The following is a 22,009-nucleotide window of genomic DNA, read 5'->3' on the forward strand; positions in this document are numbered from 1 at the left end:
AATGCAAAATGTAAACAAATACACATGGAGCTGAATATTGAACTTTGCTCCGCCTATCCCGGCTCATTTTTATCTTTATATCCTGTTTAGAGTGGTCGATCACGTAAAAAACATGTCGACTTACATTGAAGATATTCAACCAGAAGTGGTTATTATAGGTGCTGGAATTTCTGGACTTGTTACCGCAAAATGTCTGAAGGATGCAGGGCTCAAAGTGATAGTTTTGGAGCGATCTGGAGAAGTTGGTGGTTTATGGACGTACAGAGAAAATGATTATGGCGTTATGAAATTTACTCACATGTATGTAAAAACTCATGTATGCATTTCTATTATGCAAATAATTGGAACGTTGTTTGTATTTGCTGTAGAAATGGGTCAGATTATTTTTAATGTAATTGATTAAATTACAATTACTTTTTCTTATGTATGATTAAATTATTGTATATTAATTAGTGGAATTGCATACCTGCTAATTGCATTTCCTGTTAATTGTACTGAAGCTCAAAGAACAAAAACATCACCCATCTTAACCATGTAAAAAATTCTCTTTATTGCATATTAAGTACTTTAAAAAAAACTTTAAAATGTACTTAAATAGGTAAAATAACTATTCATTGTTAGTGAAATACATGTACATTGTACCTCTGTTTTCTAAAGAACTGTGTTTTTACAACAATATTTTCTCTTTCTTTTGACTAGACACTATGGTAGGAATCCAATTAGACATGATAGAAGAATACATGTACATATATATCCCAAGTAAACATTAAAAATATTAGGTATTTTTCCTAAAAATGATAATTTCTATTAATTGCATATTCCTGCTAATTGCATTTTTTTTCTGACAAATATGCTATTTGATTAACAGGAATCCACTGTATATTGAATATTTTCTTCTTAACCTAAGTCATCAGAACTGAATATTTTAACTACTTGCCTTCTTTGGTTATGTTTGTCACATTTTCCAAGCAAGTGTACTCTGGTAGCCAATGCCTAATGTTTTTGTAAGACTTTTCAACAATGATTCACATACCTGAACAGTCAATTTCACTTCCAACAATGGAGAATAATTTTTATTATGAAATACTGAATACTACTTTGCTGGTTTATACATTGTAGGTACATGTACATTTTTGCCTGATATTTTTAACTTGTATGCCCATTTTTACAAGGATATGACATTAAAGGTTGTCCTATTGCCCAGGGCAAGTAAAACTTACTTTTGTATAGTGGAATTCAGATTACAGATGTCCAAAATGCAACTGAAATTTCTTGCAATGTCATAAGAGACACTACTTGGGACAAGCTAATACATTGTATCTCTTTCGGACAAGTAAATGTTGTTAACTTCTTGCCCGATAGGATAAGTTGAACAGAAAGTTTTTGTTCCCTGATACTTGTACCTAAGTTTTCTATGAAGTTGGAGATTCCCAATGCATTCTTTGTAACAGTTTGAAATGAATTCAGTGGAGCAAATGCTGATAATCAACAAATTCTACCAGAACCTACATTGTATAAAAATGATTAATTTCCATGGTGTACTAATTTTCGACAGTAAATACATGTAAAACAATCTTATCATTTTTCAATTCAAAATGAACATAGTATTAGGATATTTTATATGCACATGTACAATGTACACGTATACTAAGAAGTTTGTACAAGCAAGTAAACTGCCTCGGTGGTCCTGTGGTAGCATGCTTGCCTCAAGTGCTTGAGGTTGTACAAATTTAGGTTCTATCCCAAACAGAGTTACACCATACACTTTAAAACGGGTAGTCACTTCTTCTCCACAAAGCACACACCATATAGGAGATAAAGATGATTGCAATTGGTTAGTGTTTGACTGCCATGCCTATCTGCAAGCTGTTACTGCTGTGAGCTAGCATAATAAAAATTCAGTTTATTGTGTGGGATTATAAAATGCAGTACAAAGCAGGTTCTGTTTCCTTGGTCAAATATGCTCATCCCAAAATGTATGAAATATCTATCATGGGACATAAAACCACAACCGGTCAGTGTACATGCAGGCCTACTTAACCTAACAAAATTAATGCAAACTGAAGTTTTTTATATCCCCTCTGTAAAAGAAGAGGATGGTATACTGTTTAAGCTCTTTCCGCCATTCTATCATTCCGTCCATTACTAGAACTTACATAGCATTTTTCTCAATAACTACTGATCGTAAATCTTTGATATTTGGTTTGCAGCCTTAGCTAGTGGCCCTATACCGTGCTTACTGATTTTGGTCCTGTCAGACTACTATTTTCTGTTTACTGACGTAGTTTATTTTCAAACATATTTATCAAATGTAAAATTTTTTTGTTAAATACTGTTCACAGCCACTTGATATTTGTTATGCAGCCTCAGCTACAAATGTAGTTGACCTATACTGTGCTTACCAATTTTAGTCCTGTCAGACAACTACTTCCTGTTTGGGACAAATATATTTTAGGGGGGAAGTGGGGGTATACTCAGTGAGTAGTACATGTTGCTCAAAGATCCCTTGTTTGTCTAATAAATGAGATTAATAAATATATCCATAAAGCTCTTTTTTGTTTCAGAAATGTCTCCAAGTACAACTATTGTTTCTCAGACTATCCCTTTCCTGACAATGTTCCTGACTATCCACACAACATTGATATGGCCAAATATATAAAAGATTATGCTCACAAGTTTGAGCTTTTTGATCTTATCAAACACTATACAAAAGTTATGGATGTTGAAAGACAAGGTAAGATTTTTTTCAGACTTAAATATTCCCATGGAGTTGCTTTGCATATCAGGGGCAGATCCAGAAATTTTGAAAAGGATGTCCAGAGAGTCAAGTACAATGTATTTGCTCATTTTGTCCAAAATTTTACATGAAATTGATAAAATCTCCAATATAAGGGTAACTGTTCCGACTCCCAGAACCCCAGTCACACACTCCTGGATTCATCACTGCATGGACTAGGGTGGATATTAAAAATCTGATAAATGGCACTTTTTAATTGTCATTCAGTATTTGAATGGTCCTCTGAAAAAGATAAAATGCTAATAAGACATTTGAAAAAACGTTGCTTGGTCTCCCTTAATCCCTATTAATGTAAGTGTAGTGGTTGTGTATGCATTCAACAATACTGTAGCTTATTTTGGTATTTCTTTTTCTTGTGCTTGAAATAAGTGAAAATAGATGGCCTGCAAAAATAAGTTGCATTATTGTATTTTGAATGTGTGGTGTATCCCTAGTAGGACACAACCCACATTGGCATTTCCAGAGACTCTCAAAAGAGTGGCCTGGACCTGGCTCTGTCATGGCTCAGTGATTTCCAATATAATCAACTAAATTTTTCCAACCTAAGGGGGGTGCACCCTTTTGGATATGCCTATGCAGTGGCGGATCCAGAGTTTTAGGTAAGGAAGGGGCCCCAAAAAAAATTCTTGACAGGATCACTGGTGAGGATCAAGAAATCATACTAAATAACTAATTTGCTGGATTACTATTGAATCATACTTCTTTCTGAGTGTTTTTCATGATTTAACACACACAATTTTTCAACCTTTTTACAAAAATTGCAATTATCAATTTTCTATACTTGTAGTCAAGACAGTACATGTTATGATCTGTACCAAATTGTTGTCAATCAATTGATTTGTTAAAACCACTCATTTAAGTTATTTATCTTAAGGCCAAGTAAACTTAACTGGTAGATTCTCAACCAAACTTCACAAAAAATAAGGGGCAGGTAGGAGGATTTTATTTTTCAATTTTCATTTCTTACTAGATATTTGCTAGTCAAATTATGGCTATTTGAAGTGTAGATAAGTTCTACATTGTAAATCCCTAGCCACATCAGTTTTAGATAAGAAACATTGTTATAGTCACCAAGAAATGAAAGATTTTTGTGTTATAGTATCTCAATACCAGAAACTGACCCTCCAAAAAATTCGGATTTTGAAATTCCTGCCCCAATTTTTAAAATTGTTGTCAATTTTTTAGGGATAATCTAATAATTAATTTTATTTGGCCTAACATGGTATATAAATACAATATTGTCTACATTTTAAGACACAATAAGATCACCTCTTTTAAGAAAAGTCCTTTTCTAAATTAAAAAAAAGTAAATATGCTTTTGTTATCGCTCCGAATGGGATTTACTCTTAAGTAGTACTCCAGCTAAGAATCATGCAAAATGTGAATCATGGGTAAAAAGCTTACATATTTTTATTTTTGATATTTTGTTTAAATAGGCATAGTAAACAGAAATTTACATTCAGTTCTTCATATAACTGTGTTCTTAGGAGATAAAAATTGTATAGAATGCACTGTAGATTTCAAAATAAAGGGAGGTAACTCTGTAAATGACACTCAAATACAATAGAATCTTGAAATTTCAATGTTGATTATCTCATAAGAGCAGGCAGATTTGAATGAATAATTGCATATTTCATAGCATAGACCCATAAAACAACTTAATTACAAAAATAAAAATATGTAGCCTTTTTTGTGGTGTATCACATTTTTCAGATTTTGCATGATTCTTACAAGACTGTTACTTTACTGTGCTGAATATATAATCCATGTGTTCATATTTCTTGGTTTTGAACCCTGTTTCTAGTTGGTTAAAATCAGGATTCAATGTAAATCGTATTTTCAACAAAATTGAAATAGGTTCTTTGATATTTTAAATTAAAAGAATACAATGCATTTGGTCAACAATGAGATCCTAAGTGTCCAAATGTTAAATTAGTTTGATTTAATGCAGTAGACCTAGGGTAGACTCTTGAAGTCAGTGATATGTTTGTATCATATTAATTTTCACCAAAGCCTATCAAGTTTTCATTTGAAACAGAATGAAATCAATCCAAGTTACTGTAATGCTTTCATGGGATTGATGTAAAATGCTGAATGAGTTGTGTCCCTTACCCTAGGTCTACCTCCTAAAACAATATAAAAATTATTATGGTTTGCTAACATGTAAATCCCAAAAGGCACTGCCTATAATTTCAAATTATTAAGTTTTTTGGCAGGTCTAGATCTCATTCATTCAATTCAGAGACAAATGCAATGACACATATTTAATTACAATCTGATATCAAAACTGTATCAAGTTTGAATGATGTGTACATTCTTACCTGAAATTTCCTGGTGTCACTTTCATGAGTTTTATTAAAGCACAAAGTAATTGTAATTTGACCTAGAACCTAATCATCTGAAATAATTTAGATTCCAATTAAAAATTATATTGATTATACATTTAGAAAAAGAGAATCTTTTATTGCAAGCACTTATTCCTTATTTTCTTAAAGTTAACATATAAGGAGAATAGGTATGGTGTATATGTCAAAGAGACAACAATCCCACTTAAATGAAAATGTCCACTCAAGGCCACCCTTTGGTCTTCAGTGAACAATGAGGAAACTCTCATAACAATTTAAACTTTCTAATTTCTTGTCAAAGGCGCTATATTGACATACAAATGTATTAGTTGAACTGATATGTACAATGTATACTTGACCTGATACATGTAATCATGTGCTTGAAAATTCAATGTGGCCAACCAGCAACCAGCTGAAAAAAAAGGAAGATTGGTGGGAAAATTGTTTCATTTTTCAAAAACATTTGAAACTGCAACCTAGACCTAACAATGCTCTAGCCTTTCAAGGTTTCTGGTAGGCACAATAAATAGGGTAGGTTGGATGATAGAATGAAAGTTTATTTTTGGCCTTACTGTCTGGGAGATATTCTGTTAGTCATCCTCAACTTGTGTCACTTTGTAAGAAGTTAGACTTTAACCTTTAAACAACATATGAATAATGCATGTACATGTACAATGTAGCAAAAAAAAAAAAACAAAAAAACTGGAGTTTACATCACTGGTAGATCAAGAGATCTACAGGAGGAGGCCTAGAATCATGAATTTCCCCAGTGGAAAAAAAAATTATATACTATGCATTAAAACTAAAGAACAAAATTGCTTGATTATTTATCGAACCATATTGCATTCTGAGTACTAGTACTTTTTAAAAAATTTTAAACATAAAAAATATAACCTTTTAAAAAATTGTTGATTTCATACAAGAGTGCTATTATTGTGGTAGATGCCATGTATAAAATCCCAGAAACTAGGATTGTTTTAAGACAAACATCATCTTTATAGTGGAAATGAGATCAAAGGATCTGGCTTAATGATGTTCCTCATCAGCTATAAAGTCAGCCTCATAAGAACTCCTTCTGCAAGTGCTGAAGGGATAGATTATCCTTTTTTTACTATCAACTATTTTAAACTACTAGTTATTATTGATTTCAGTTTTGCTACAGGAACAAATTCTGAACTGAAATCATTTCTTTTCAGAACATTACATTGACCTTAACTCTATCAATCTGAAATTTTTTGGGGTATATATCATTAAAAGTATTACAATGTATAAACACACCTGTTGAACTGAATACCAGTGATTTTAATATTGATAAATTGATAACAGGTGATAGTCATTGATAACAGGTAAACATTTTTGATAACTGGGACAAAAAATATCAATGTACATGTATTACAGTCACATAGCCATAAAAGTGATGAAATGCTTATAAAATTTGAGTTATTTCCCTTTTGACACACAAGTATTAGGTTTATGAGACCCTAACAGTAAAATCTTGACTAAAACACACCTTTAGATATTTCCTTTTTAAAAAAGGGCAAGAAAAATCAATTGGAACAGAAATTAGTTAGATTTGTGTAAGTGAACTTAACATCTATCTGACCATAGATTATGTAAAAGATCTTTTTGTTTCATCCTACATTTGCTGGCATGTCCTTTACTCCTTAGCTCAGCCTGTAGGACCTGTAATGTGGATATGAAATGGTGTCATAACAATTTTAATGTTTTTTTGGTTTTTTTTTTGAGAAACCATTTGTTATTTATTATATGGAGTAGCTTTCAGAACCAGTTTTAATTGAAGTGACAACACACAGCCTCCATGAAGATGATTGTAATTCAAAATACACTGTAAATTGTGAAATTTTTGTGGCAGTGTTATTTTTACTTTTATTTATAATCAGACAGTCATGAATATTGACTTGGTAAAGCATAAAAAAACTGTGCAAAAGTAGATTGAAAAAGGTGGCACAAAAATTTCCAGGTTTACATTACCAGAAAGTGAAAAAAGTTGGTGAAATTTTAAAAAACAAAGCCTTGAAAATGATTTACAACAAACTCTCATACTTACATGGTCATTCTTACTCTTCCGGAACACTGGATGTCTTTCTGTTTTTTTTTTTTTAATTCATATTGCAAGTGCTGTCTTTTTTTTGTATGCTGTTTGTTTTTATCATCTTTAGTTTTGATAAGTTATTGTTTTTAATATGTGTTTTTCATTGTGTATGTGGATCATCTCTGTGTCCTGTTTTTATGTTTTTAACATTTCTGATGTCTCTATTGTTCCATTTTGATTTTTTGGTATTTTTTTGCCAATATATAATTCAAAAAATGTAAGAGCTAGGACCATGACAAGAAACTCTGTAGAACTGTCTACTTCCTTGAAAATGATATACATTTTTTTTTAATTCAAGGTGACAACTGGAAGATAGTAATTCAGGAGGTTGAAGAGGATGGAATAACAGTTGTACCTCAAACTCAGAAAGTTATTTTGACCAAAAATGTTGCCATAGCATCAGGGCATCATGCTAAACCAAGCATGGCAAAATTTTTGGGTCAAGATTCCTTTACAGGTAATGATTACTAATTGGAAAATTTATCCATGTCAGTTGTAATACTTACCATAAACTCCTTATACTCAAAAAGATTTTCTTTATGCCTACCAGTCCTCACTCTTTCCCCTTCAATACTGTAAACATACTATTTTTTGTGTTGTTCTAATTTTCGCTATTTTCACAGTGGACAGAAAAGCACAAAAAATGTTACCTGCAAAATTTAATTTAAACACCAATTATCGCTGATCATTTTTTAAAAGTGAAAATTAATACCCGCCAATATATTCACTTGATGGAATCCGTGAAATTAGTAACCACGAAAATTAATAGGTTTACAGTACAGCATACTTGGCAGAGAAGCAATGACTTTGCCAGAGGGGTATCCCACGACCTCCTGCACTTGAGGCAACCACACCATCTAGAGACCACCAAGGCAGTTGTTATCATTATGTAAATGTCTTGAACTTTTGAATTTGGTCATATTTACTGCTACAACCAGTCTAAATTGAACCCCTTTTGGACTGAAATATTTTTTCAGTTATAGGCATATGTTCCATTAACACAGGTTCAAGAGTAATCAAGGGAACCAAGATTCTAGCGGTAATCAAAAGGATGTAATCCAGGGACAAAGACCAGACATGGTAAACAGATATACACAACAAAGAACATTAAGTAATTAAAATAATGCATACAAAGTTCAAGAAGTATTAAAACTGATATGAAGGGAATTCAGAGGATGTTTGGTTTACACAGGTAACTGGTTTATCCCAGGTTTAGTTAAGACAGGTTTCATTGTATTTCTATTTTGGACATATTTACAGGTAAATAAAATCAAAAACAATTTTGAGGAAGATAAACCATCTAAAGCACCAACCATTTTATTAGTGAAGCAGGGGTGGGGGAGGGGGGCTGGGATCTTTTTGAAAACTAATGCAGCAGATATTCCAAATTTTGGGGAAACAATTAATAGTAATGTATAAGCTACAGAACATTTTTAACAGAATTGCTAGTTAATGGAACATTTTAGCAGGAACTTCAGTGGTGAAAAATCACCAATTGTTGGAAGTCAATTGACATTAATTGCAGTATTTTCTCTCACAAGTAAAATTTATTCTTCGTATCAATGTTAGCAAAAATTAACAAATGATCTAGAGTTTAATTCAGAACTGATATTATTTTGTTGGTCTGTTGTGTCATACAAGAAGTCATTTTGTCAGAACTTTGTCATTAGAAATTGCTGATATTTTTTTGAGTTTCTGATGACAATAGCCTAAGAGTAATCAAGGGAACCTAGATTCTAGCGGAAATCAAAATAATTTAATCCAGCGACAAAGAACAGACACGGAAATTAGACAAACACAACAAAGAAAATATAATAAATAAAATAATACATACAAAATAACAATATTAAATGAACAACTCGGACTCCACTAAAAAACTGGGAGCATGGACCAGGTGCATGGATTAACAGGATAAGGTAAGCATTCCCTGCTTTTTCTAGAAACACCCACCGAGTTGCTCATAAAAAATGAAGTCCGGGGTAGAGGAAAGAGGAAAGGAAAACCATGACATGTTGAACAAATCAGTTTTCATGGTGCAGATGGATACATTGTAACCATCTACAAGTTCATGATGACGACCATGAAACTTCTGTAGTGATGACTTCAATCTTTTAGCAACATAATATTGAAAATAGCCGGCAGTAAGAACAATGGAAAAATGAGTAGGTTTATGTATATACATTCTACAGTGTAAATACCTTTTGTATGAGTGCAGACTTAAACACTTTAATGATGTGTGGTTCTGTTGAAATTTACATTAATTGAAATAAACTATATTTTGCTAAAAATCCTTCCATTATTTCTACCTCCATATATGAGCTGGAGGAAACAGTCTCAGTCTTGTTAACACATGAAGTATATTGTACTTTAATCTCCCACACTATTATATATGAATTCTGCTACAGTGATTTAATTTTTTACAAATTTTTTCTGTTAAATGTCAGTTTTTTCTTATTATCGTGTGGCAAGTATCAGATTTTGATGATTCATCCCTTCAACTAGGTGCAACCCTACAGGTGCACCAGGTCCATGCTCCTAGTATTCAGTTTTTTTTAGTCCAAGTTGCTCATTTACTTTGTATGTATTATTTTGGTTATTTTATGTTCTTTGTTGTGTTTGTCTGTTTTCCATGTCTGGTCTTTGTCCCTGGATTACATTCTTTTGATTTCCACTAGAATCTTGGTTCCCTTGATTACGCCTTCAACAGACTTTCAAATAAATGAACAAGCTTTATAGCTCCATTAACAGTGTTTGTTGATACATTTCTTTATTTCAGGGGAGTTAATTCATAGTGTAAAGTTCAAAGATGTTGTAACCAATAAGCTTGAAGATAGGAGAGTTTTAGTGGTTGGCATTGGCAACAGTGCTGTAGATGCTGCTGTAAATATAGCTGCTATTGGAAGGTACACTAGAAGAGAATTTTATTCACAGGAAGTTGTTAATGGTGCTTAATATACATCTATTTTAATTTATAAATTCTCTCCATTCTTTGAATGTACTAATTATACATGTCGTTCATTTGGCTTTCAGATAATCCTAACAAAGTTCAAGGGATACATTATGACTAAACAAAGGGCTTGCTCCCAGTATTAAACTTGTAGCTTGACTTATTACTCAGGCTTCATATAATATTATTTAATTATGGAGACAAGTGTGACTGTTGACAAAGGAATCACATGTCCATGTCTGTTTCTCTGTTCACATACTTTCTGAGCACATCTATACCTAAAAGGTGCAGTGGATTTTGATGAAATGTTATGGATTGATAAGTAAAGCATGATATAAAGGTTTGCAAAAAGGAAGATAACTACATGTATTCTCCAATGCCTGCAAAGAAAAATAAATCAACAAAGATTACAGATTAAAAACCTTATTATGTACAACTTTCTTAAACCTTCGTATGGATTTTGAAGGAAATTTATAGGAGGAATAGACATCATATGTAGATATGCATGAAGTAAGATAATAATTGTCTGATGCCTGCAAAGGGAGGTATTCCAAGCAGAGGGTTAAGGTCTCACCAAAAACATTTTTTGATATTTCATTATGTGACAAAGGATGTCTTAAAAGTGTATACCATTGCCAAGATCATAGAAATTTTTAAAAAATTTACCTAGATAAATGGTACTGAGAGTTCACATTTTCATCTTTTCTGCTAACTGACAGCATGGAGGCAAATTACTCACACATGTAAACATATTCATACACTATTGTGGTGAGTGAAAAATATGATTTTAAAGTACACATTCTCAGTGTTATTTTGAGTACCTTTGATCATCATTTGTATAAAAACCATGCACTTATAATGCATTGATCTATTGTTCAATGTGCTTTTAGTCTTTTGACCTATAAGTAGTTTTTGAGACCTTTACATGTTAAAACCTTGTAACTGTAACTACCTGTAGACTTTATAAGATGCTAAAATAATTGATCAGGTCATTTCTAGGTAAGGGGAGATAATTCAAATTTAAGATTTGAAATGTTTACCAGTAGGCCTACTTGATGTGAATTGTGAGTTGGTTTACAATATTTAGAGTTTTTTGAAAAACATGCTCATTTTTACAAGTACAGTTAAACCTGTCTAAACCAGTCCCCTTTACCCCTTAGACTTTATAATTGAGTCAGATTAGAAAGGTGTTTAGCTTACCAAGGTTCCAAATGCATTTGAATTGATAAAAAGAACTTTAGAAAATTTGTACTTTTTTCCAGATTATTCAGAGTTGGTTTAGTTGAAATGGTTAATAAAATTGTCAATAAATATGTAATATCATATTGGCCCTGTTACAGGTTTTCAGTCAATCATATTGGCCTCGACACTCCTATTGGCCTTCAGCGATGCCTCGGGACCAATATGACTGCATCAACCAATATGACAGACCTCAAACCTATATAGGGCCAATATGAAATTACATATTTATTAACATACAGTAAATCATGTACCAGTAATTCATTTCCTCCTCCTTATATATAAGTTTTGGAATACCAAAATATCTAGACATGATAAAAATATTAGATAGACTTTAATAAGTGTAACTTCTTGGTACTTTCGCTTGTAATTTTTTATAAAAATCAAAGAGAGAATGATACATTTCTTAAACACTTAATAATGACTGTTCAAAACCATGAAAGATTGTGTAGATTGAGGTATGTGTTGAGCTTTTTGGTTTTTACATGTGTATTTTCATTATATGGCAGTTAAAAGTGGTACTAATGCTCCCTTAAAAACAATGAAGGCCTGAAGACCAAGAAATAAACTTAAGTTGGCTTTATTGAAACAAAAATTGAACTGTTTCTACAATCATCATTGTTTTGAAGACTATCAGTATTGAAGGATGAAATTTAGTATAGATTATCCCCTTATTACTGTTTTATTAGTCTTTCTTTGTCGGTCATACTGTACTGATTAAAAGATTCATGATTTCAAAATCTCTCATGTATGCAAGACAATTTTTATTTTCCTTTATCTGTATTTTATACTTACTAGAATTTCGTCTGAATGATTTTGTTATTTTGTTGTTAGGGGCAGATATTAGCTTACCATAAACAGCAGTGGTTGTCCAACTCTGTGTTAAAGAGTAGTTGCTGCCCTCTCATTGTATTTCTATGCCCAAGAACATTGGGGGCATATTGTTTTACTCTTGTCTGTTCTATATGTGTTTGTATGATAACTGAAAAACCAACTGAAACAAAACTACCATATTCGTAGTTGTCAGCTCTCTTTAATTTTTTTGGAAAAATTCTGAATTTTCAATTTGAAAGGGCTTGTGGCAACTTGTGCAATACGTCAGATTTTTCACTATGATATACACAATATATTGATATATGATAGAAAATTTACTTAGCAGCTCAGGTGGAAAGTTGTTTATTTGTTGCGTTGTCATATTTTCAGTTGTCAAATCTTTCTTGTGCTGGGGTATCATCTGCGTGTGCCAGACACAAAGATGTTTATTGGGAAGTCCTACTTTGAGTGTTTTGGATAAACTAGTGTATCCATGTGGAGCACAGGGGTAGCCAGGATTTTCATCAAGAGGAGGCACCAGACAAACTTCACCTGAAATCTCTGAGCAGCACTTTGTCCAGTTATCATCTGAATTTCGTTACTGTGGTTATTGTATCCCCACTCAAAGAGTGACTGTTATGTTAGAATACATAGTTGATTCATCTGTCAGAATTTTATCACAATCATCTTAACTCCATTGATTTCTAATTGTCATGTTGCTTTATTTATGAAAAGTATTGGTTGTAGGCAAATTTGGTTACTTTCCAACATCAACTTCCTGTTATGTGAGTCTTTGCAGTTCATTATATAGAATTACAGAGAAAATTTTTTATCACAAAAATTTTGGCTGCCACTAGACAGGTTTATTTCAAATGTGATGTGTGACTTTATGTAGGCATATATTGTCAGCGATTTAGGTCTCTGTTCAATATCAACTTCCTGTTTGTGGGATTATGGTACAAGTTTGGGTATATTTAATATATGTACATGTACAACAAAGTGAACGCCTTCATATTACTCTGGGATATTTTATCTGTTTTTTCTTCGTTTTTGCTTTAACAATAAGAGAGACGGACCCCTATAGGCTATAGTGGGATGTTGATTGATGTCTTAAGTTTTTAATTTTCTTTTACAGGAAGAAGCCGGTATATATCAGTACAAGATCTGGAGCATGGGTTGTACCCAATTACATTTTTGGTCATCCAACTGATCTTTATGCAAACAGATTGTTTTTAGCGTTACCTTGGAAACTTGGAACATGGATATTTGAAAATGTTATTAAAATAGTCTCAGGGAACCCAAAAAGGTACAGATTAATTGTTATATTAAATGTATAAAGAAGAAAATTTTGAAGCTTTTGGCTTTCTTCTTGGAAACCATAGTAGGATAAAAGAAAATGATTGTTATAATTAAGTTATTTTAATGACAGGGATTTTAGAAGTTATTAAGTCCAAATTGCTCTGGGAATTAAAAGTTTACTGGTGATTTTAGATGAATGTTTTAGCACTCCAGGTAAGAATAATGCAAAATGTGATAAATGGTTGGAAAGGTTACATATTTTTGGGTTTTTGAACCTCCAGGATCAAAATACCATATGTCACTGGTTTATGTCAGGAACTCCAGCAATTATTCAGCTTAAAAATATACTGCAAATAAAATTAATATCTTCAAATTAAATGAAGATTTGAGGGTCTTCTTTTTGGCCTTGAAAGATATCTAGTAATAGATTTGCCTGAAGGGAACTTAGTTTTTGCAAATTGTGTCAAAAAGCATTAAATGTTTTAAGCATGTTCTATTTAACAGACTTACCAGTTGAAATCTTCATCCGTTCATCAATATTTTTTTATAATTGAAAAACAGGAAGTGCAGGGGCTTCATTATTTTTTTTGTAATACAGGTACCTTTGGTTTTGTAGGAGGTACTTTTCATCATTTTTTTTAAAATAAAAATGTATGAAATTTTAAAACCTTTCAGTAGCTTAGAAGGGTAAAAGTACCTGGTACCACCAATTAATGAAAGGCCTGCAAGTGATGAGCAGTAGTTTTAAACAATTAAAATTGGTTATTTTCTTAAGCAGAATTTTTTCTTGTGATATTAAATTAATTTTTAGACAGGCAATAAAAAAATTCAAAAGTGAAATGAAACTCCGTAAATGTGTGTAAAGTTGGATAGTTTTACTGATCTATAGATACTCAAACCTGTTAACCCTCTACATTGGGGGACTCCTACGTAATCAATAAGAAATGTAGAATATCTGACATAAAAAATGTAACAAATTGTGGTACATTTTTGGTTAAAACTACTACAGTTTCTGTGAAAAATACAAATATAATAGAATTTTTACATAAAAAATGCTTTTACCTTGAAATCTTTCACAAGAGACATTTTCAATAAGGTAATATCCCCCACATGATCTGTCCTTAAAGTTAAGTTAAGTTTTGAATATCTCTGAAATCAGTAATTAGGATTAACATTCAGTTGAAAAATTAAAGAAAAAAGTAAGGAGGTAGACCTAGGGTAAGGGACACAACTCTTACAAATTATTGGAATGTTTGTATTCATCGTTTGACATCAATCTCATGTGAGCATCAAAGTAACTTGGACTGATTTCATTCTGCTTCAAAGAAAAGCTTGAAATGCATTTCTGATATTGAATAGGATACAAACATATCACTGATTTCAAGAGTTAAGCCCCATACCCTATTTACCTTCTTAATTATACAGGAAATTCAAATTTATGGGGAATGATTATTTTACATCATTTCTTATTGATTTGATTTTGTATGCTGCTATTTCTACAAGAATGAAAAACCTCCAGTACTAACAGTACTTTGCTTTTTTTGGATATTTTGTTATTAAAGTAAACAGAAATTTGCATGTGGCTTTTCATATGTATTTTGAATTCTACAATACATTCTATATAATTTATATCCCCTTTCAACAAGGTGTAAGGAGATGTAAATTATATAGTATGTACTGTAGAATTCAAAATTAAGGGAGACAACTCTGTAAATGACACTGAAATGCAATAGAAACTATTGGATTTTCAACATGAATTATCTCTTAATACTAAGCAGATATACATTTCCTCATATAGGCCCGTAAAGCAACTTGATAACAAAAATAAATATGTTTAGCTGTTTTTGGTGTGTATTTTGCATGACTCTAACAATTACTGCCAATTAAGTTACATGAAATCTTTGGTTTCTAGTGATTAGTAATAGTGTAGTCAATATTTGTATTTGTGTATTATTACTTTCAATATTTTAGATGGGGATTGAATCCAAAAATGCATGCATTACAGACCCAACCAACAGTCAGTCCTACGTTACTCCATTATATACAGAGAAGAGAAATCATAATTGTCCCTAATATACAGGTAAAAATTAATTTACAAAAAAGAGAAATTATGATTTTCCTCAATATAAAGTTAAAAGTTAACATACAGAAAAGAGAAATCTTTATTTTCCTTAGTATACATGTACTTGGAAAAATGAACATACAAAAAAGAGAAATCATGATTGTCCCATTTATATACATGTACACGTAAAAATGAACATACGAAAAAGAGAAATCATGACTGTCCCCTAATATACATGTACATGTAAAAATGAACATACAAAAAAGAGAAATCATGATTGTCCCCAATATACAGGTAAAAATTAACATACAAAAAAGAGAAAGAGTAATCAAGGGAACCAAGGTTATAGCGGTAATCAAAAGAATGTAATCCAGGGACAAAGACCAGACATGGAAAACAGACATACACAACAAAGAACATGAAGTAACTAAAATCATACATACAAAGTAACGAAAGTCCTCTGCTTTTCTAGAAACACCCGCCAAGCTGCTCATAAAAAGTCAAGTCCGGGGTAGACAAACGAGGAAAGGAAAACTATGACCTGTTGAATAAATCAGTTTTCATGGTGCTGATGGATACACCATAACGATCCACGAGTTCATGATGACGACCATAAAACTTCTGTAATGATGACTTCAATCTTGTAGCAACATAACCCTGTACCAGAAGCCTATTTGTTAGAGCTCTAGCTCGATACAAAAAGTCTGCGTAGTTTCGGCAAGCTCTGGCATAACGTATGAGTTGTGATATGAACACTCCATACAGATGAAAGGAAAGTTGACAATTCTGAATGAAAAGTCATCACGTTTGTCAAAAAGTTCGGTCAATAGTTTTCCTTTACCATCAATTTCTAAGTGTAGGTAAAGATATGAGGCTGACTTTACAGTGCCTGTAGTATCCTTTATCTCAAGTTCCTTTGGGTAGATGCGATTTATCAAATCCCCGAAATCATTATTTTCCCTAATATACATGTACATGTAGAAATGAACATACAAAAAAGAGAAATCATTATTTTTCCCCAATGTATATGTAAAAGTAAACATTCAAAGAAGAGAAGTCACTGTTGCCTCCAATTAGATGTAAAAATTACCATACAGGCAAGAAAGAGAAGTTATTTTTGTCCCTTATATATAGGGCTTTTTACAAGTGTGAAGGAAAAATTTATTTATAGTACACTGGTTATATATTAAACACTATTTATTTGACTGTATGAATATATATGACTGCTTTGTTGTCACATGTGTTCCAAAATGTTTTGATATTTTTCAGAGAATCGAAAATAAGACTGTATACTTCGTCAATGGTGAAGCGGCAGAATTTGATACCATCATTCTGTGTACTGGTTATAAGATTAATCTTCCTTTCCTCAGTGAAAATGTCAAAAACACAATCCTAAATGAAAGCAATAATGATTTAAAGGTACAGTAGTTCTAGTAGATTAGAAAGATTTTGAATTGCAGAATGGATGCTGTTTGTGGAACAAAATAATGTCAAAAAAAGAAAACAGTAATCCACTCTATTGCTCTGTATGGTAATTACATGTACCTAGTCAGGCTTCAGTATAGGTAAATATTTGTATGGATCTGTTTTGTCCGTAGTGCCCAAATTACTGAAAAGAGGTTGAAAAAAGTTACCGTTCAAAAATGTATATTCTGTTTTGCTGACTGTTCTAATTGAAGTCAGTTTCTTAGATGATGGAAGTAATTTAGGGAGACTAATGTTTACCCAAAATAAAACTGGGATTCCAATCCAGGAAGTAATAAAAATGGGGGATTTCAGGCTATTATTTACTCGTATAAAAAAATACAAAAATACAAGGAAAAGGGTGTTTTTTAATCCTCAGAGCCCTCCCCTGGACCCCCCATTACAATAATGTACATGCGCTGATTATTTTTCTTCCTTAATTTCAGCTGTTTAAGAATGTTTTTAACCCAGATATTGGACATTCATTAGCTTTCATTGGCTTTGTTCAGCCTGCCTCAGGTGGTGTTCTTACAATGTCAGAAATACAGGCCCGATGGTTTGCTGAGCTAATCAAAGGACAACTCAGTCTACCTGACAAAGCAGCAATGAATGAGAATATAAAGGAGGAACTGGTGAGAACTTGTATAAATTTAAGAATGGGTCTGTTTAAAAACCAGGCAGGGGGTGATTCATCATATCTCAAGGTAATCGAAGAGACTGTTCAAATATATTTGTTACTATGTTAATTTTCTTGGGTCTGCTATATGTTGTAAAATATTTTTTGACTGGTTATAATGTAAAAATTCTGGCTGGAAATTTTCCCTACTTTTGATATGCTCTCTTATTGTTGACTAGTGTGTATGAGGCATACTGAAGGAATTCCAATCAAAAGATTTTTAAGATTAATCATAAGTTCTGCCTGGTTTTAAGGCAGAGCTCTCTTAATGTGATATGCTTGTGCAATTTATTGTTTTTGTTGTCTCAGCCATTGGGGTCGTGTATTTACCAGGTACTTACTCTAGTATTTTTTAAGTAAAGGGAATGGCAATTTACACAATAATTGACTCTGGTATGGGGGTATGAATTGTGAAAGATAATGATTTGTGCACACAAAAAAATCAATGTTTGAAGGGGGTTTAACCCGTTTATGCCAATTCTGCACCTTTGGAATCGTCCCTGGTATATTTTACCTTTTACTAAGTAAAATTTGGAATTGTAGATACATGTAGTTCAAATAGTAAATGTATGGATCGAATCTTGCAGAATACATTTATTTCGCCTTATGATCTACTTATATGACATCTTGAAGGCACTTGCACAAGTAGACTGATAATACAAAATGTGCTTTGTTTCATCAAAACAATCTGTCTTGAAATCTTCTATATGGTGTAAAATGGAAATCATAATTTCTTGAAATATTTCATGATATTGGCTACACCTTTGTTGTATCATTGTTTTTTTAAGACAATAATGCAAATATTTCATTTATCTTTATTTCAGATAACAACTAAGAATAGGTATTATCATTCAGCCAGACACACCATACAGAGAGATCCTTTAAAATATAATGATGAAATTGCTTCATACTTTGGTGCAAAACCAGAGCTGCTGAAACACCCATCTTTAGCTTGGAGGTATGAACTAACTTCTCTTGTAAATGACTGATTACAGGGGTGAATCTAGAGGGAGGGTGCAGGGGTTTGGCATCCACTTCTAATCGAAAAATTCATATTCTAACCATTAGTTTAAGATGTGTACATCTAAATTAACATTCATTTGAATTTAAGTAATAGACTTCTAGCATTCTGAGAAAAAGGTTTATTCAAGATATTGCCATATGGTATTACAGCTATTTAAGCACTTCTCTGTCTAAGAATTGGGCTAAACATGTTTAAGGTGTGGCATTTGAAGAAAAAAAAAACCACAGAGATTTTAACTACTAATGTTTTTTTTTAATGCCAGATGATTGTGAGTGTAATGCACTACCCAGGTATTTATACCTCATAACCTCAAGAAATTACTGTCAAAGTGTTTGTAAAGTTTGCCTTTTTAAGATATTGATAGGTCAAATTTATTGAAATTCACTGTAGAAAAATGGTGGGAAATTTTCTTGAACTTTTTTCCTATATAAACAGTTTAAATATATCTACCTCATAGATGCTTCAGGGTAAATTTAAACAGCTTTATGGTAGTTTTCTAGATATATTGAATATATTTTAGGGAAATAAGAGGAAATTGAGAAAAATGGTGTGCCATCCACTGCCTCATTCTTACATAGAATAGTTATTAACCTTGAATAGTCTTATTGTTCCTGTCTCTCCTGAGTATTTTTTCTGAGTTAACTTAGAAATGCAAGTTATCGTTTCTATCTCTGTTTTCTTGACTATGTTTTTTAACTTTGTTCTTGAATTGTGTTTAATCTTCAAATTTTATAACATTCTAATGAAAAATTTCTGAGCAAAGCCAGTGATACAGAGATCAAATAATGGTTATTTCAAATAAAGAAAGTATCCTTGAGTGGTATTACATTGTCAGATCGGTGGGATTTTGACATGCATGTTTATGATTTTTCCCATTTTGCCAGATTCTCACAAACACTTACACTTAATTTATTGTTGAGGCTAAATGACAGAAATATTGCATTTACTTTTGGCCAAGTATTACAGATCAAACTGATAAAAATGACACAGCCTTACATTTTCTTGCAATCTAAGCCTTATCTGTATATAGATTTTTTGTTACACCTAGGGTAAGGGACATAACTCTTGAAATCAGTGATATGTTTTTATCATATTCAATTTCACCAAAGCTTTTGAAGCTTTCATTTGAAACAGAATGAAACTAATCTAAGTTACTTTGATGCTTACTTGAGATTGATATAAAGAGCCTGAATACAAACATTTCAATGATTTGTAAGAGTTATGTCCCTTACCTTAGGTCTACCCCCTTCATTTAGATTGTTTTGTTCTTTCTTCAGGTTAATTTTTGGTTCATGTGGAGCTTATCAATACAGATTACAAGGCCCAAATACTTGGCAAGGGGCCTCAGAAGCGGTGCAAAAAGTTCCTGTAACAGAATTAATGCACTACAGCGGACTTTTAGCTGTCTTCTTAGCTGGACTAATATTATATTATATTTATTCATTTTTGTCTAATTTGTTTTAATCAATTCAGGGTTACCATCATATTATTTATTCAAAATGTGGGATCAATGGGAAAAATAAGTAAAGCCTCTTTGAACAATGACTAAAATGTTTGGTTGACAGAAACTGAATGATCTCTTTTTTATATTATTTTATTGTATTTTTGTAAATTCTACATGAGGAGTAAATAAACAATTTAATTTTCTTAGTAAGCAGTTGATTACCATATTTGTACTATAGAGACTTTGAAATTTTGAGGTCATGGTGGAAATTTTATTACTTTAAAAACTTTCAGATTGGTAATTGATTACAATGGCTATTTTGTTTTCTTTACTGGTGAATATTCTTTGTTGTGATCATCAGATAAATGGAAAGCAGCACTTTAATGGTGACATTCATATAATTTATTCTAGTATTATTTTTAATTTACTGCTTTTTTACATCAAATGAATAGCTGTGATATTTCTTTGTTTGTCATACTTTTTCTGTGTTTTTTTTCTGATAAAAAGTAGTTTTTTTTTTATTTGTGGTTTTTATACTTAAGATATTCAAATGAAAGTTAATAAAATTATATACAAAAATGATCTGAAAATTTAAATCATTTTATGCACCTTACAACCATAAAAATGTGTCAAAAATGATTGATTGAATGTGTTTTTATGTCCTGTGGCAGGCATCATGCATTTAAGGATGAGAACGTTTGATAAGTCAAACAGACTCTGTTACAAGTCTGACACACTGAGCTGGGATATTTGTTGGGCTTACTCAAAGAAGCAAAAATCCACAGCCTGACAGGTAGTCATGTCACTCCAGTCTGTCACATTATTCTACCAACCTGGCATCACTGGATGCTCGGCAGAAAGTCGAATGTTGTGTAAATCCGTTAAGCCATGTTGGAGTTATTGTCATTTTTTGACTTTTTTCTTTTTTGCAATTTTTAATGTTATTTCTTTTCAAAATCTTCTCATATGACACTACTAGAACAAATAGAACGAAACTTTGTAGGAATGTTCGGGACTTTCTTTGGGTATTCTGCATTGAACTGATGTGGAGATTTTTTATCCGTCGAAAAACATGGCCTATGTTACTAGAAATAGAATAACTCTATCTGTGGACAATTCTCCAGTGAACCTGTTAAGCTATGTTGGATTTATTGCCCTTTTACGACATCTTTTTGCTATTTTTAATGTTTTTACTTTCAAAAAAATTCTCCTCAGAATATACTGGACAGAATTCAATGAAAATTTATTTTATTGTTAAAAAAATCCAAGGAACAGTATGAAAAATGCAAAAAAAAACATTTACATATTTTCGCAGGATTGAAACAGAAAAAAACATAAATTGTGAAATGGCCCAAAGAAGACGAAACAAATTGCAGAAATAAACGATGCGCTTGGGCACAACTTAATTGATTGCAGCACACATTAAATAAAATTAAAGGTTCGCAAGAAAATCGTATATCAAATTTAAATTTACACTATATCCATTTAAAACTTTCCTTTTACACCCAGTCTCCGGTGAGTTCTTAAATGCTATAAAACGCGTACTTACTTTAAAATATTATCGTTGAACCTCATGTTAACAAAAGTTATACATTCAAATCGACCATCTCAAGTTGAAATACATGTACATATTACATTCTGTTAGATTATTCAAACCAAATTTTATTCACCAGTTGTAATTTAAAGAGTAAATAATGCAAACTAAACTTGGTTGTACATAGTTCTCGGGCCGAGCCGCTTACTTTGTCGGAGACATCACACGAAACTTTCTCGGGCTGTCGCATAC

The 22,009-nt window shown here is 32.0% G+C and overlaps 1 protein-coding gene across 1 annotated transcript; it reads left to right on the forward strand.

The window, feature by feature from the left end:
• Positions 1-38: 38 nt before the first annotated feature.
• LOC148626238 (flavin-containing monooxygenase 5-like) lies at positions 39-20,805 on the forward strand. The gene is made up of 10 exons (XM_088570075.1): positions 39-300; positions 2,565-2,734; positions 7,554-7,712; positions 10,032-10,158; positions 13,390-13,560; positions 15,525-15,633; positions 16,885-17,034; positions 17,526-17,711; positions 18,580-18,713; positions 20,057-20,805. The coding sequence occupies exons 1-10, from the start codon at positions 113-115 to the stop codon at positions 20,241-20,243; spliced, it is 1,581 nt and encodes a 526-aa protein (XP_088426201.1). The 5' UTR covers positions 39-112; the 3' UTR covers positions 20,244-20,805.
• The last annotated feature ends 1,204 nt before the right edge of the window (positions 20,806-22,009 follow it).

This window comes from Perna viridis, chromosome 2, assembly GCF_037379345.1.
Source record: "Perna viridis isolate PV_CMFRI_1.1 ecotype Kerala chromosome 2, ASM3737934v1, whole genome shotgun sequence".
Taxonomy (NCBI): Eukaryota; Metazoa; Mollusca; class Bivalvia; order Mytilida; family Mytilidae; genus Perna; species Perna viridis.

Excerpts from the sequence above, each read along its gene's own strand:
- LOC148626238 (XM_088570075.1), top strand. The coding sequence starts at position 113 with ATGTCGACTTACATTGAAGATATTCAACCAGAAGTGGTTATTATAGGT. Across the intron at positions 301-2,564 it reads GTTATGAAATTTACTCACAT|AAATGTCTCCAAGTACAACT; the intron begins GTATGTAAAAAC and ends TTTTTGTTTCAG. Across the intron at positions 18,714-20,056 it reads CACCCATCTTTAGCTTGGAG|GTTAATTTTTGGTTCATGTG; the intron begins GTATGAACTAAC and ends TTCTTTCTTCAG.